The sequence below is a fragment of the Acipenser ruthenus genome, chromosome 10 (assembly GCF_902713425.1).
Source record: "Acipenser ruthenus chromosome 10, fAciRut3.2 maternal haplotype, whole genome shotgun sequence".
Classification (NCBI taxonomy): Eukaryota; Metazoa; Chordata; class Actinopteri; order Acipenseriformes; family Acipenseridae; genus Acipenser; species Acipenser ruthenus.
The window spans coordinates 14,470,212-14,487,978 of record NC_081198.1 but is presented as its reverse complement, the minus strand read 5'-3'; the positions used below and the strand labels follow the sequence as shown (position 1 = coordinate 14,487,978).

The 17,767-nt window shown below is 37.7% G+C and overlaps 1 protein-coding gene across 2 annotated transcripts in view; it reads right to left on the bottom strand.

The window, feature by feature from the left end:
* LOC117401120 (dual specificity protein phosphatase CDC14AB) overlaps positions 1–14,907 on the bottom strand; it is a 54,496-nt gene extending 39,589 nt beyond the window's left edge. The window contains exons 1-4 of one of the 2 annotated variants that reach the window (XM_034001633.3): positions 14,359–14,907; positions 13,333–13,423; positions 12,519–12,594; positions 5,421–5,513 (exon numbers count right to left, since the gene is read on the bottom strand). In XM_034001633.3, coding sequence (XP_033857524.1) covers positions 5,421–5,513; positions 12,519–12,594; positions 13,333–13,423; positions 14,359–14,404 — 306 coding nt within the window. In that variant the 5' untranslated portion in view covers positions 14,405–14,907. The remainder of the gene's footprint in view (positions 1–5,420; positions 5,514–12,518; positions 12,595–13,332; positions 13,424–14,358) is intronic. The other variant, XM_034001618.3, reaches the window with a different exon arrangement.
* Positions 14,908–17,767: the final 2,860 nt, after the last annotated feature.

Here is a 17,767-nt window from a genome sequence, read left to right as displayed (position 1 = left end):
TTAAAGAAAAAAAAAACACAACACTTGAGGATCTGATGAACTTTTCATGTCGGGATGTTTGGGAATAAAAACTCAGTTCGGGATTCTTGCATGCTGGATTAAGATTTGGTGCACTTTGAAACTATTTGTATCCGATTAATTTTGAATAAATGTTCAGCTTCAATTCAGGATTTGTGCTTTTTGTACTGCATTTTAATTCTTTGACAAATAGGATAAAGCAAAGGCAGAATACTGCATACATGAGACGAACAGGTACATGCAATTCTACAATCTCATTAACTTAATCCAACAGTTTATCCTTCATTTTGATTGTCCTTTCGCTATAACGAACCCCTCGAGGGTGTACTGTATATATACTTTTATATATTATCATGCTGTGCACCAGTGATCAATAACATGTTTCCTACAGTAAGCAACTTTAGCAGGATTGTACAGCAACAGCCAAAACAATACCAATAATGTTACTGTATATGATAAGTCGTGACATACCGCGAGTCCTTGGTGTTCCTTGACACAACTGCTGTAATCAATCAATCAAAGGTAATGAGATGAACGTCACTATTACGGCCATACTGTATCTCCATGTTATTTTAAGCTGTATCAGCAGCTATGGGCCTTTTTCAGAGCTAAGCTTCACAAATAATTTAATGCAGATGTGTGAACATTCCATTTCTAGATTATTTATTTATTTGGCAGTCGCCTTTATCCAAGGCGACATACTGTAGATAATATGCACTGCATGGCAGAAAGAGATTGGCAGCTGGAAATGTACCATCCTTTCAATGCCATCTAAAATCACCAAGTCCTGTGTGATCTACAAGGTTTTGAAAAGGTCTTATCTGTATATATATAAGCCGTAAGATACAGTGCCTTGCGAAAGTATTCGGCCCCCTTGAACTTTGCGACCTTTTGCCACATTTCAGGCTTCAAACATAAAGATATGAAACTGTAATTTTTTGTGAAGAATCAACAACAAGTGGGACACAATCATGAAGTGGAACGAAATTTATTGGATATTTCAAACTTTTTTAACAAATAAAAAACTGAAAAATTGGGCGTGCAAAATTATTCAGCCCCCTTAAGTTAATACTTTGTAGCGCCACCTTTTGCTGCGATTACAGCTGTAAGTCGCTTGGGGTATGTCTCTATCAGTTTTGCCCATTCCTCCTTGCAAAACAGCTTGAGCTCAGTGAGGTTGGATGGAGAGCATTTGTGAACAGCAGTTTTCAGTTCTTTCCACAGATTCTCGATTGGATTCAGGTCTGGACTTTGACTTGGCCATTCTAACACCTGGATATGTTTATTTGTGAACCATTCCATTGTAGATTTTGCTTTATGTTTTGGATCATTGTCTTGTTGGAAGACAAATCTCCGTCCCAGTCTCAGGTCTTTTGCAGACTCCATCAGGTTTTCTTCCAGAATGGTCCTGTATTTGGCTCCATCCATCTTCCCATCAATTTTAACCATCTTCCCTGTCCCTGCTGAAGAAAAGCAGGCCCAAACTATGATGCTGCCACCACCATGTTTGACAGTGGGGATGGTGTGTTCAGGGTGATGAGCTGTGTTGCTTTTACGCCAAACATAACGTTTTGCATTGTTGCCAAAAAGTTCGATTTTGGTTTCATCTGACCAGAGCACCTTCTTCCACATGTTTGGTGTGTCTCCCAGGTGGCTTGTGGCAAACTGTAAACGACACTTTTTATGGATATCTTTAAGAAATGGCTTTCTTCTTGCCACTCTTCCATAAAGGCCAGATTTGTGCAGTATACGACTGATTGTTGTCCTATGGACAGAGTCTCCCACCTCAGCTGTAGATCTCTGCAGTTCATCCAGAGTGATCATGGGCCTCTTGGCTGCATCTCTGATCAGTCTTCTCCTTGCATGAGCTGAAAGTTTAGAGGGACGGCCAGGTCTTGGTAGATTTGCAGTGGTCTGATACTCCTTCCATTTCAATATTATCGCTTGCACAGTGCTCCTTGGGATGTTTAAAGCTTGGGAAATCTTTTTGTATCCAAATCCGGCTTTAAACTTCTCCACAACAGTATCTCGGACCTGCCTGGTGTGTTCCTTGTTCTTCATGATGCTCTCTGCGCTTTAAACGGACCTCTGAGACTATCACAGTGCAGGTGCATTTATACGGAGACTTGATTACACACAGGTGGATTCTATTTATCATCATTAGTCATTTAGGTCAACATTGGATCATTCAGAGATCCTCACTGAACTTCTGGAGAGAGTTTGCTGCACTGAAAGTAAAGGGGCTGAATAATTTTGCACGCCCAATTTTTCAGTTTTTTATTTGTTAAAAAAGTTTGAAATATCCAATAAATTTCGTTCCACTTCATGATTGTGTCCCACTTCTTGTTGATTCTTCACAAAAAATTACAGTTTCATATCTTTATGTTTGAAGCCTGAAATGTGGCAAAAGGTCGCAAAGTTCAAGGGGGCCGAATACTTTCGCAAGGCACTGTAACATTTCCTTTTGCCCTCATTCATCACAATATAAAAGGCATGGTGTTGATATAAAATATTATCCTATCATAAAATATGCAAGTTAATAACAGATATTAATAGGTCACAATGACCTTTGTCCAAAGCATACGTATAGGCTTGTAAATGGCCATGTATATTTTAAGTTAGTGAATTCATGAGAAAAATAAACAACATTTACAAATAAAAAGGGGAGTTTACTACAGTATTTACAGACGTGCCACATTGCAGACACTGCAAAAAAAAACTGACAAGTGGTTCAAGATATAGCCTTCTTCTGCCCAACGGATCACAAGCCAGAACACGAGTCAGTCACCATGCAAACTGTACACAGGTTACACATCCTACCCATGATCATTTTTACAATTATTATTATTATTATTTATTTATTTTTAAAGATGAATGTTCAAGTGCATATCAAACCTAAACATACAGTAGATGTACTGTCAAAAAAAAAACCAGTTAACTGCTGCACTCCTGTTTCATCACTTTCCTTAAAGTCAATGCAAAACGCATCAAACCGTGCAGAAAGAAAGTTCTTACTCAGAAAGAGAGCTTTGTTATTTCTGTCCCGGTTATAAATTATTTATGCCAGCAATACTGGATCCTGCTGAACAGTGCTGGATTCAATTCTGTTCACGGATTTCAATGGAGCTGTACAGATTGCCCACCCTGCACATGAATGAATGAAATGCGGAATCTGCTGCCAGCTGTTCAATAAAACCTGAATAATCCCTTTCTAAAACCAGGGCATTTGTATTGAAAGCCAAAACAAATACTGTAGTCTATTGACTCCTGCATCTGTAATGAAATGTGAGGCCAGAGACATCCCTGAGTGTATACAGAAAATTGGACACGCAATCAATAAATCAGATTCCTACAATCAGCAAGGTTAGAGCAAGGGGGATTCCTATATCAACACCAGGGAAGTGATGGGTTTTAGCCAAGTCTGAACTTGCATTTTGCCTTATTTTTGGTTTTATACTGTACATTACTGCATTTTATTATCTATATTACCCTATAAATACCTATATATGTATCTCTATACACACACAATTCTGCACTTTATAACGTATACCAGAAATACTGTATCTAATATCATTTTATTTGATCTTTAATAGGAAAGAATACAATACATGTGCTTATTAATTTATATTTTTCTCTTTTACTTGCATACATTCAGTTTAACAGAACTTTGGCAAAGTGAAATTATATTTCCTGTATATCCAGCAAATCATTCTGTGGATATTGTGCTGCATTACTCAGTTTAAAATAAACAATGTAAAATGTTCTGAACCTCTTAGCATGCAGCATTACTCATTTGATGGTGGTCTATAGACAAGGCAGTTTTACAGGAGTTAAACCCCCCCCAGCTAATGCCAAACTGACCTACTGTAGCAAGGCTATGAATACAAAATACCATAGAGAGCACTACAATTTGTATTCAGAGGACGTAGAATAGTAATCTTTGTACCTTTTCTAGGTCAAACGCCAGTCTATTATTATTTGTATTATGCAGATGGAATTTTAAATTAAGTTTCTCATTTTTAAAACTGAGAAACAAGTACAGTGCAGGTGCATAAAGTACAAATCTGTTTATTGCATGTATTTATTTTTAAATGGGAAAAATAAAACGGTATGCACAAATGAAAGGGGGTTTAATACAGTACTTGCTGCCGTGCCAGACTGCGGAACCTGCACTAGATCAGAGATTACACTTACATGCTTTCACTTAATGCCTTTGCCTAGTAGCCAACAAATCCTGCCTCTCCATTTGCTGATGGCAATATCATGTTGCTGCAAAGCTAAATGTGGCTTTCAAAAGCATTTTACACATGGTACAGTGTACATATATACAGGGTGATTAGAAAGTAAGTTTATCACATCAATGCATGGTGTGATCATGATGAACAACTGCTTGTCACTTTCTCCACTTAAGTAACACCTTATGAAAATAATGTGTTTACACAGAGAGGGCTTAAAATAGAAACCTATCCTTTCACAGAAAATGACAATTCAGGAACACCTACAGTAAGCCATTTCTTAACAAGGCCTGAAATAAACAACATATACTTATGCCTTAATCAATTAACTCAAGTTGATTCATGTACAGTACTGCGATTGAATTTTGCAACACTGTTAAACGGGTGGATGCAGAACTGTTATTGCATAGCCAGCGCAGATAAACAGACACTTAAGTAAATACACCCATCTTCTTACATGGGTGGAATCACCAGATAAGAACGCACTAACAGTCCGACCTTGAGAATTTCTTGGAACAATCCAAAACAAATCCTAATAGAAACCTAGAAGGCCTTGTTAAATGGTTAATGTGCAAATGAATGTGCCAACGTCATTGTAATGGAAGTCATCCCCCCCCCCCCATCAAGAACTATTACACATTCTCTTTAGAACTATTACACATTCTCTTTAGAACTATTACACATTCTCTTTAGAACTATTACACATTCTCTTGACATCAACTCATTCATGCACTACCAAGTGACACAGAAAACGAGAACAGAAGAGCGGGGTAGACATATTACATATTACATTCTTATGTAAGCGGTTAAATTATATGTAGCACAAATTAAGAAATGCTGTTCAGGACTATACAGTTATGTTACAGTTCGCAAAATCCACTGATACTGCATGTAGGACCTGGCACACAGGGATTTGAGATGCTTCAGTAGTATAAATTATAAAAGATTAGCTTTTGTTTATCTGCACACTGTACTAATGTACTGTAGCATCTTCTAACCTGAAAACCAGAGTACTTGTAATTGGTAAGATGCTGCTCTTCAGAAGTGGTTGTCATGCAACATTAATCCAATGATCATTTCTATTCAAAGGCAAATTTAAGAAGCAACACAAGATCTGCACAGTGCAATCAAGGCGATACAATTGAAAAGGCAATGAGACGTACTTACAGCATAGGCACCAATTAAAACTGCAGCGTTCACTCTTTTGCGTTGGTCGAAGCTGGTGTAATGGACAATCCTCTTTCTTGACAACGTAAAAGACTTAAAAAAAAAAAAAAAAAAGTTAGACTGTTAAAATGCAGATAATACACTGCAAATCATACAGAAATGTTCAAAGCAATACAAAAGTATTTTTTTTAAAAAGCACGGAGGGACCCAATTGTGTGTTTGGTTGTTTCTTTTTTTAGCATTTGTATTAGAGAACAATGCAGTCATTAAGACAAAATGGGCCAGCATGAGAAGATATAAAACACATCTCTTAAATGGGAAGCCCCTGAACAGCTGGATGAGCCAGTGCTAGGAGTTTTACAAACTACATCCTCTACTGTCATTCAAAAAATAGAGGTTTGCAGCAATGAACTAAATAATTACTGTAGTACTTTACATAAGAAGAAACAGTTGTTGGGTTGGTTATCTAGGAGAGGTTACATGCCCATTATCTGTACTAGCACAGTTACAAAATAGTAATATACCACAACACAGGAAATTAAAAGATTAAAGATGATTAATCATTCGAGTGTACAGCACACCTATCTGACAGAAAAATCAAATAAATCAAAGACCAAACAAGTCTGTATTAAATGTTTGACAGCAAGCTAATGTAAAGCATTTAAAAATTAATCTTTGTCATATCCCAGAGGCATGTTAAGAATCCATTCAATTAAAGACTTTCGGCCCTGTAAATTGCACGGAATAAAACCCTATTCTCCTACATCTTATTTGTGTGCTCAATCTTATCATTGGTTCCCCCTTCATGAGGATATTTTAGTTTTTGTTTTAAGTAAAACAGATACAAATGCTTTACTGTTTGCTTGTAGTTAATCATTTCCTTTGCTGAAGGTCACGTGACTGCATCACAGTTAGAACATTTGACCTGCAGTACAGGAAATGATTAGCTACAGCAACAGCAACTTGTAATACTACAGCATTGCATTTGATGCATCTGTTGATTTATTTCACCAAAACCATGTTATCTGCAAAGTACATCATTTTACCATTTGTCACCATCACCAAAATTGATGCCATAGGTTAAAAAATTAATAAAATACAGAACAAACATGAAAAGCTTTAACTGTTTAGAGTTTGAAATTATTTTGGAACATTGTATTGCAAGCGGCTATATGTATTTATACCTCCCAGGTGACCGAGCGGTGTGAAATTCATAAAAATTCAATAGTTTTGGTCAGGCTGAAATGGCTTTTTAGGGTATCAGAGTGTGTCTAGTTAGCTTCCACTATTCAGCACAAAGACTGAAATCAATCGTCTCTGGAGAGCTGTAATAGCAGTCTTTCAAGAGCATTTCACAAAATGGACAAAAATGTATAGTTTTGCTCTCCCGCAACCTCTTATTACAATTCAAGCAATTCATTTGAAAAGTGCTCTTGCCTGTCAGTGGAACAGGTTGCATTCCAATCACACTTATTAGCTCTTTAGAAATACATACAAAAATGACCCATGTTACAGTTGACGAATTGACAGTAGTGAAAAGTTCAAGTGAAAAGTTCAACTGAAAAGTTCATACACCTGTGCAGGTTGGCTATAAATGGTTGGGGGTTACCATGAAGTGATTGAAGAGTTGAAGAAGCTGAAGGCAGATAAACTGCATATCTTGGTTACGGAGAATGGTGAGGTGGAATAAAAAAGATAAAACATGGTAGGTATGAAGCCATGTGTGCAAACAAGAAATCGGAGGCAGGTGGAAAGCGCTTTATATGGAGCAGACAAAAAAAAAGAAAACACAAACACAGAGTTTCATTGTTCCAATGGTTTGGGGGAAACTGCTAAGTCAGTTTAAAGCTACAAACAGATTAATTTACAATCTACAAGATAAACAGTGGCAATACTTAATACTAAATCTTAACAATGGCTTTTGCAAAAGTGGAACATGCATGATCTCGGTTTTAAAGCGTACTGTTCAATCTTGTTTTTTTTTTTTTTGTCGGCTTTCTATTCGGGTTCTCAAGCAAAACGTGCACCCTTATGCACTGATCATTTTCACTATCATCTCCTTTAAACAGACTCTTCAGCTATGTCCACACTACATAACCTCGAGAACTGTACCTGAAAATGTTCCAATTAATCCAACTTTGAAGTACCATTTCATGTTTAGGTCTGGCTCAATGCATACAGTGCAAACACTATTCAAATAGTTTGGTTACAGTTCCTAGCAGCGCAATGGAGCTCATGCAGCGGTGAGGTGTTATTTCAAAGCTTGATTCTTGCATACAAGTAGGCATTTTATCACAAATGTGTGGATTTCATTTTGAAGTTCTCCATGAACAATTTTATCACTCCAGATATCAGTAAGTGTCTTGATTTCAGCATCTTACAACATCGCTCCTCGATCGACCATAAGCCACAAAATTGTATACAGTGAAGCTGCACTGATCGTCGTTCTCAAATCCTTCAGGTGCCTGTCTGGAGTATTTCCAATGCCCATGGGCCAAACATATCAAAGAGCATTGTGGGATATTGAAGGACGCACAAAAAATGTTGTTCGGTATTACACTGTCGACACTTCTGGCAAACCACACTAACTGATGAAATCCAATTTAGAACCGGTCTCGAATTTGATTCTTGAGTAAGGTATTAAAATACTATGCAGATTCTAACCGTATATAGCAGTTTAAAAGCAACCAATACAGTTTAAATGCATAGTGTAGTCTTTCCTAAATACATGTTGTTGTACAATAGCTACTATCTGAAAAAACCTTTTCAGATTTATCTAGTTCCATCCCTAAAGACAGATTCACATTACTAAATAATGGAAAACCTGGAATAGGAAAAATAACTTCTCCTTTCACGGTTCATTAGGACAAGGTCAAAGCCAGTCAAATATTATTTAATTTTCCCACTTAACCCTCTTTTGTATACTGTATGAACAATCGAGTTTCCGGCATGCATGTTTTAACAATAGTTGCCAATCCAAAGCGAAGGATATGCATCACTAGCACCAAGATGCTTTGTTCCTCTCTCTTCCTGTATGCATGCTACAGTACGGCTTGTCAAAGAAGTTCTATTTAATGTATTTCTTTAATTCAGTCTCCCTCCCCTCTAGCACAGACAGGCAAGAGCAATTCTGTAGTTTACAACAAGACTGACGTTCTTTAAAAACACACTGTTAAGCATGTCAAAGGCTGGGTCACAGAAGATGCAGCAGGATGTAGCATAATAGGTTTTATGTCCTACACATTTGCAAAATCCAGACAAATAGTTTGATATTTAATTGCTAATGATTAACTTCAGGCCTGCGTGCAATAGAGCAGTTAATGCTACAACTGAAATAGTGTTTGTTAAAACCTTAAAAGAGTGTCATTGTGGTCATTTAGGAGGAATCTATACAATTGTAAGGGGTGAGCAAACCTCTCATGTTAAAAATGCCAGTTTCAAAACTATTTTACACATGTGTACACAGAGCACCTTATTTAACATTCCTAGTTGCTCAAATGTAGCTTTGAATAAAGAGATCTCTGTTCAGTTGAAAAATAACAAATATATTATTATTGTTATTATTTATTTTAGCAGACACCCTTATCCAGGGCGACTTACAATTGTTACAAGATATCACATTATTTTTACATACAATTACCCATTTATACAGTTGGGTTTTTACTGGAGCAATCTAGGTAAAGTACCTTGCTCAAGGGTACAGCAGCAGTGTCCCCACCTGGGATTGAACCCATGACCCTCCGTCAAGAGTCCAGAGCCCTAACCACTACTCCACACTGCTGCCCCATCTATATTACTTCATTTACAGTATCTGGACAAAGATGCTACAGACGACAAATTTAGTAATTTAAAACAATTCTCAGTTTAATGCTACTTCCAAATGTGATCTTTTTGTAGTCCAACAAATTGTAATACTGTGTGTAGTTCTAATAAAACAAATATTGATTCCGTGCCAACTGCAGAATGTGCAACTAATCCAATCCACAGATGATATAAAATATACACGGCTAATCAATCAAGGGGCATCAGAAATGTTCCCACCAAGATGCTCAGTGTGCACAAAGCTCAAAGCCTGGCAGCCAAGCAGTAGCCGTGGAACAGAGTGCAAAATAGATATTTGAAAATAGAAAACAAATTTGGTTTCCAAATACACATTACAGTATGTCAAGTCAATTCACCCGAAACATTTCAAACATGAGCTGCTGCATATTAAAGAACCTTTGTAATCCAGTTGTTTTCCTAATAACATAACAGACATCTCCGAGAGTGTCAGAGAGAGACACATAGACAAACAATACAACTAAATTCACAATAGATGTTCACATTAAGACTGGGAGGAGATACTCTCCTGGCATGGAACAAAAATGTTTCATGAAATTCAGACGAGTGGTTCCCAGGACACAGCTTTCAATAACCAATCCTTTTTGAAATGACATTCAGGGCGATACATTCTGACCAGTCTTCATAAGCCATAGAGGCCAGGACTCCTGTGCAATCAGCTCACTGCGACAGAATCTGATGTCCTCAAGAAAAGTGGGACATCTGTACCTCAAACACCATTGCACTGGTGCATCCCACCTGATATCAATAGATGCTAGTAGAAACTGCTTGCTTCCTTAGCGAGTTGCAATTCATTCTCATATCAATTAAAAACATTCATTCCTCATTCACTCAGTTTGTGTTTTTTTTTTTTTTTTTCTGAAGCTCTAACATTTGCGGGTCAAGGCCAAAGCAGACATCTTTAATCATAGCTCAATATGTAAAAATGCCATGCAACAATAACTACTGCATGTGTGCATTTAGTACACAAGCACATTGCAAAAGCGAGATCTACAAACAGAAGCACAATTACTGTGTTTGCTTAGTTCTGTTTGAGTAAAGCGTATGAGCTGTATGAGCCCCCACTGCAAGCAAGCTTTAGTAAATCATAACAGTCATAAAGCAGCTTAAAGCAACAAATTTGGTGTGAAAACCAATAAGCCATCAGTCATTGAGGCTGCTGCTTATTTTATTAAGCAGCTTCTGACATGCCAACCAAAAGCAGGGGCATTCACAAGACTGCACTCCACATAGCAACCTCCAATACAAAAAAACACAAAGCAAAGGCAATAGGATGTTCTGCATGTTGGTCACAAATGAAAAAAACAAAAATAAACAATACTTTACATCTTTACCTTCAGCATTCTTAATACAGTACAAGCCAAGGAACTATACATCGTCTGTTTAAATACAAGAAAAGACAAAATACATACAGTAGGTTGTACAGTAAACTTATACATCTAAAAAGAATCAACGGAACATCAGAAACCTAGTATGTGGCCACGTTACCTAAATTAACCCCCGGCTATCCAAAACAAGGATGCATGCAATGTTCTTCTAGTCCAGTTTGTTTGCTGTGTCCCCTTAAAGTTTTTTTTTGTTTTTTTTCTCAACAAATACACCCCCTCTCTCCTGACGTGTTTGCTGAGCTTGTCAGGTACAACACCACACTGCTCAAAGCAGCAGCTGAAGTGTGCTTATCCAACTCAAGATGGGAAGAAAACTTGTATTGTTAAAACTACCTTTGGGCAGTGTAAACAATGTGTAGTATTGTGGTCTGTAGTATTAACATGATTACACGGCAGACAAAACCATTGAAGAACACGGCAACAGACAAAGAAATAACATTTCAAATGATGCTGGGACACTGTCTTTCTTGAAATTATTAAATAATAATAATAATAAACTATTGAATAATGGTGCACCAGCAAGTTTGCTACAACTGAGCATTTCTGTAAATTGATTTACAGTATAAAATATCTGCATCTGCACAGATAACTGCACTAAAATGCTCTTGTGTGCACAAAACAGCTGCATGCACAGAGAATATTGAGGTGACCCTTAAAATCTGAGTCACACTAGACAGCAACCTAATCCTGTCCTCTCACCCAGAAGCCAGAAAAGAAGCTTTCATAATCCCCAGACAAAAAATAGAAATGATCCAGCTTCCCAATTCAATCGCATGACAACTGCTGGCAAAAAACACACCCCAATTTAACAATCCTCAAAACGAACGGACTGATTGTTATCACACTGGATGACGTCGCCACGCTGAGCTTCAGCTGGGTAAACTGGGTCTCATACGATCAGCATGTGGATTAACCAGTTCTGCTTCTGGCCTGCAGCGCTTATTTAAAAAAAAAGGTCACTGATGAATTGTGAGTATTCGAATCTTACAGCAAACCCCTGATCAGATACACTTTGAAAACCCACTGCAATCTGATCTAATTAGGATCATCTGCATTACTACTGTAAAAATAGTGATATGACATGTCACATGTACAAATCAAGAAAACCTCCAATAATAACACTATGTAACAGCATTTTTGTTCCTGTGTAGTAAGTGTTATTTCCTAATTGCTTATGCCTCAAAAGTATAGAAAATGGCTATTAGTCCCCACAAACTTTGCTTTTGTGACCAGGACAGTGATATTTTGAAATTTACCTATTTCCAATGAGAAAACGGGCGAATTTGTGTCTTTTCGTTCACATAAAGTCAGAAAAAAACAACATATGAATCCAAATTAACATGTATTTATACTAAAGTAATACAAAAATGACTACAAAAGATTTAGAAGCGAGTAGTTTTTCGAGATTTACGATTATACTGTAAATCACTTTCACGAATCAGCCCCCAAATCCCATCATGTTCTCGTTATAATGTCCTTCATTGACAGCTCATCCAGGAGCCTCAATTTCAAAATATCACTGTCCTGGTCACAAAAGCAAAGTTTGTGGGGACTAATAGCCATTTTCTATACTTTTGAGGCATAAGCAATTAGGAAATAACACTTACTACCCAGGAACAAAAAAAATAAAAAATTGTTACATGGTGTAATTATAATACAACCCCAATGTATCCTTAAATATAGACAGTAATGCACATTTTCCACAGAATAACACTGTAGACAACAGGACAGATTGCTCACATTAGACTGTTCCTAAAACCATAACGATGGTTTCAATGTGTTCAGACAGCAGTGTGTTCAACAACAATTTTATAACAAACAGCATGTTGTGGCAGGTTTATTTCATTTTGTTGTATTTTCATGAACTTACTTTGAGTTTCTTGTTGAGTTTACAGCAGTATCTGTATAACATTGCCAAGTTGAGGGGTCCAAAGTCTGCATAAAAGCTGAAACAAAAACCAACACTCAGTAAGAATGGAGATGGTTTTATCTTTTTCACTGCTGAATGGTTAACTGGTTTCACTTGGCCATTGCTCACCAAGACTAGAAAGTCTTGTTTTTATTAAGGTCCCGTTTATTAAAGGAGTAAGTAGCTTCAAATTACAATTTCCATCTTAGAAGCTGTTCTGTTCTAGTTGCCAGCATCTGCAACCCTGGCTCGATTTAGCTGTGCACTAGATGGCGCTGGCTCTTACTTTCTAAAGACCCTTTTTTGGTGGATCTAGCCTAGGAAACAGATGTCTGTGACAGGCAATTACAGAAGAGCAGTTCCAAAAACTCAAGTCAAAGCAACTTAACACAGAAAATAAAAATGCTACACTTGAGTAAATGCAATAGGAAACACTCCTAACGGTTGCAAACATTAAAACAAGTACTTTTATAAGACAAAATATATTACTAAACAGCGGGCAGCAGTGTGGAGTAGTGGTTAGGGCTCTGGACTCTTGACCGGAGGGTTGTGAGTTCAATCCCCAGTGGGGGACACTGCTGTTGTACCCTTGAGCAAGGTACTTTACCTAGATTGCTCCAGTAAAAACCCAACTGTATAAATGGGTAATTGTATGTAAAATAATGTGATATCTGTATAATGTGAAATAATGTATAATGTGATATCTTGTAACAATTGTAAGTCGCCTGGATAAGGACAGGTACAAGTTTTGAGGGGGAACAAATTGGCAACTTACTTTTCATACACAAATTCGTCATCTGTGCAGAGATAATGCGTGTTTACTGTGCTTTTTGGCTTGTTTCTTAGGGTTGCAAAATACAATCGATCTGGAAATAAGAAAACGTGTTAAAATACAAAACCAGTACTATAGATACTTATAATACATGCACAATATTATAGAAACGTATTTTCCAGGTTCATCTTCAATATTATGTAAGTCAATAACATTCATTCCATATGTACATATCCCAAACTGTGACAGTTCGACTGTCTACAAACATGGGAAAAGATACATTTGACATATTTCTCAAAGTAAAAAAAGATCATATAACTTCTGCAGAAAGTTGCTTGCTGTGTAAATCACATTGTAATTTACATGGGATTCCAACCAAATTCCAAGGCTTTGATTTGTACTTTTTTTAGTGACATCAGTAGCTTACCGCACCTATAAACAGGGCAGGCCTGTACTGTCACTTCTTAGGATCAATTTGTCTTTCCATTACACTTGCATAACATTCCCATGGGTTGCAAATGTTTATTTGAACACACTAGATACCAACGTAAGTGCAGAATGAAGTAGTGTCAGAATCATTATCATCCGATCACTGCCTTGAACTTTGTATTTTAAAATAATGGACATAAACATAAAAAAATGGCGAATCTAGTATAGGCTACTTTGTTTATAGGCAGTAAATACATGCAACTATCACCAATTTATTAAAATATGAAAATGTTAATCTGTAGTAGCATTCTTTATTAACCCTATACAATTACAATACGGGAACAAACACACTGTGTTATGGTGTCCATAAATAACTACGCGAATTGTTAGTGGCGTACCATGTTTTCTTTTGGATCAAAAGTGGACCCAGTATTTAAGACCGAAGCCCCCAGCAGCAACCAATGCATTTATTATTATGGATACGACGCGCAGACCCCCCCCCCCCCCCCCCTAGTAACAACTAAGTGTGGCGTCTCTGGACAGTTATTTAAATGCATCACTGTAGCTAGTACTAGACGACCGAGATACAGTCTGCCTTACCTTTAATAAATTCTGAAGCCCCGATAAGTTCATTATCATCTGCCATTTTAAACAAAGTCGAAAGAATAGTGGAATGTGTAATGCGATCAAGATTAATCGACACTCGCAAGTGACAAAACACAACCAAAAAAAATAAAATAAAGAAAAAATAAGCTATTCCCGGTGGCCACACACCAAGACACAACTTCTTGGCAGGAGTTCTGCAGATTTGCTCGTGGTAGAATAATCACTGAAACGTCATTACACGTTCCAAAACAAGTTCCAGTTCTTCAGTCAAACACTCAGAAATGTCCCAAAGTGGAAGAGAGCGCAGTTTGTAAAGTAGTTCCTATAAGTAGATGTGTACGCGTCCTCCGGAGACTTTCGCTTCTGTGTGTGAGACAAATCTTCAGCACAAATCAGCTCTCCTCCATGGCTGCAAACACAAGTTACTCCAAGCAACATCTTAAAGCGATATCACATGGTTGCCAAGCACCAATCACCACACAAAGAGACGTTGCTAAGGCTTGGTCTCCGCCGGCCAATCAGGACACAGTGAAAACATTGAGCAGAAAGCACTGCTGCACCAGAATGAACTTCGGGAGTTTGGGTTTCCGCAAGTAATTTTAAACCTTTTGAAAGCAAGCTAAACTTAAGTTGAGACCAAATATTCATGAAGAAAATTGTTTATTGTATTACGAGTCTCAAAAGAATACGTAGAGGTTTTAATCTATCCTGAGACAAAAATACTCCAATTTTGTATTTATTTATTTATTTATTTACTTATTTATTTATTTATTTATTATTAGTATTAGTATTATTTATTTATTTATTTATTTATTTATTTATTTATTTATTAGCAGACGGCCTTATCCAGGGCGACTTATAGTCGTAAACAAAAATACACATTTATGTATGTATGTATTTGTTTATTTATGTATGTATCTGTTTGTTTATTTGATTGTTTGCTTGGTTCTTTATTTATGTGTTTGTTTATTTATGTAGTTATTTGTTTGTTTATTTATTCATTCATTATACTTCTGCAAATAAATACTGAAATAAGCAGGACGTCCCTGTTTCTGCAGTAGTAACTATCCTTCGGGAATGCAAACAGGGTCTGGTTGCTGGTAAATTAGACTGTACAGATGGGAGACAATTAAATGATCGCAAATTAATCATTCAGTTGTCTTTTTTTCAATATCTATAAACAATAACATGATTTGAAACAGGGATCTAACCAAGTGATTAATATTTCTTACTTACAGTACATATAGATATTGTATAACATAATATATATATTGTAAACTTCAGATTATATTTAAACATTGCTAATAAAAAAGAAACTCTTCGGTCCAATAAGCAGCTTCTCTCTATAATCCTCTGGTAATATTGAAGTAACCTTTGTCAAATAAGTTTACTAAGTTGATTATTCATTTTACTAAGCTGATTTATTTATTTATTTATTTTGTGTAAAAACATAACTTTATAGTTCTAGTTTCAAGTTAAAAAGATGTTTGGAAAAAAAGTTTTTTGATAGTTGTATACCATTAAAATAATTGTATTGTTCTCAGCACATGCTTCCCATTCTGTGTTGGGTGCAGTCCTGTCACTGTGCTGCAAGCCTACATTACCAGCGTGTCAACCGGGGTCATAACCTGTACTGTGAGTGACAGTCCAGCCTCGTTTCTGAAATGCTGGAGGGGGTGAAACTGAAGGAAGGTCACCTTTATCTGACCCAAGGTCTGAACAGTGCTAGACTGCATACAGAATAGGCTTGCTTGAACAGTGCTAGACTGCACACAGAATAGGCTTGCTTGAACAGTGCTAGACTGCATACAGAATAGGCTTACTTGAACAGTTCTAGACTGCATACAGAATAGGCTTGCTTGAACAGTGCTAGACTGCATACAGAATGGGCTTGCTTGAACAGTGCTAGACTGCACACAGAATGGGCTTGCTTGAACAGTGCTAGACTGCATACAGAATAGGCTTGCTTGAACAGTGCTAGACTGCACACAGAATGGGCTTGTTTGAACAGTGCTAGATTGCATACAGAATAGGTTGCACGCTCCACATTTGGGTGATAACATGTCATTGGAATAACACTGCTGCTGGATGTGAGAGCACAGGATTCAGAACTGATTCAGAACCTCAATGATTATCTTGATTGTATTGGTCCTGCCACCTCAGTATTACTATTTGCTATCTTGCCCTTGACGTAAACAGTTCACACCTTTCAGGTTTTTCAATGCTGAGTTTCCACAGGCCTGCTTCCATGCATTATGCATCACATGAAGTTACTTAGTGACATTAGTGAACAACTGGTTGCCACAACTTTTTTTTTTTTATGTCTTAACTTGTGTTTGGAACCACCAGCCTTATTTGTGCTGACGACCTTCATACAGCAGATCTGTATTGAGGTGCTTTGAGTTAATTTCACAATTAACAGTTCCTGTTTTAATTCATAAACCCAAACACATTAAACAATCAGTTCATACATCAGGAAATGGTTCAGCAGAGTGGGACTTTATGGTAAAGGAATACTGCAGCTACCAGTCTCCGCTCTAACCGAGGAGTTTAAGTGCGCCAAGGTCAGACTGGAAATGACATTAGTAGAGTCATGCGACAAATGCGTAAGGGAGGCAGCACCTGTGTTGAAAACTGGAAGAAAGTGGGCGGCAAAGAAAGCTGTGGGGGATGCAAAGGCTGCCCTTCGAATTGGTGATATCATGGGGCAAGCTCCTCCTACATGGCACAAGGCAGCCCCAGCTCAACGGAGGAAGCTGGTAGTCAACGAGGTGCAAAAGCAGGAGGAGAGGATTAGGTGTAAAAGGCCATTTCCCAGGCCAAGCAGAGAGAATGGATGAGATGGGAGAGTGTGGAACAACGCAAGATTGGCTGGCAAGACCTATGGTCAATGGAACAGCGCAGGATCAGTTTCCTCATCAGGTCAACATATGATGTTCTCCCATCACCACAGAACCTAAACCTCTGGGTAGGAGAGGATCCCTCATGTCCTTTGTGTTCATCACCTGCAACATTAAGGCATATTTTGACAGGATGTAAGGTGGCTCTTAGCCAAGGACGGTTTATTTGGCGCCATGACCAGGTGCTACGATGTTTGGCCTTAGCATTGGAAGACAAGCGTAACATGACCAATAAGTTGCCACCTGTTCCATCAAAACATTACACACAAAAGACAACATTCCTCCGCCCAGGAGCGCAACCACCAAGAAAAGGTGTTAAAACCAATCCTCGCCCAGGACAACTGGCAGATGTTGGTCAAAGGCTTATATTTCCACCTGAGATTGCCACCACTAATTCCTTTGATCAGATATTGTCTTGTGGTCTGGATCAGCACGCCTTGTTCACATGGTAGAGTTAACAGTGCCATGGGAGGATGCTGTAGATGAGGCGTATGAGAGGAAGA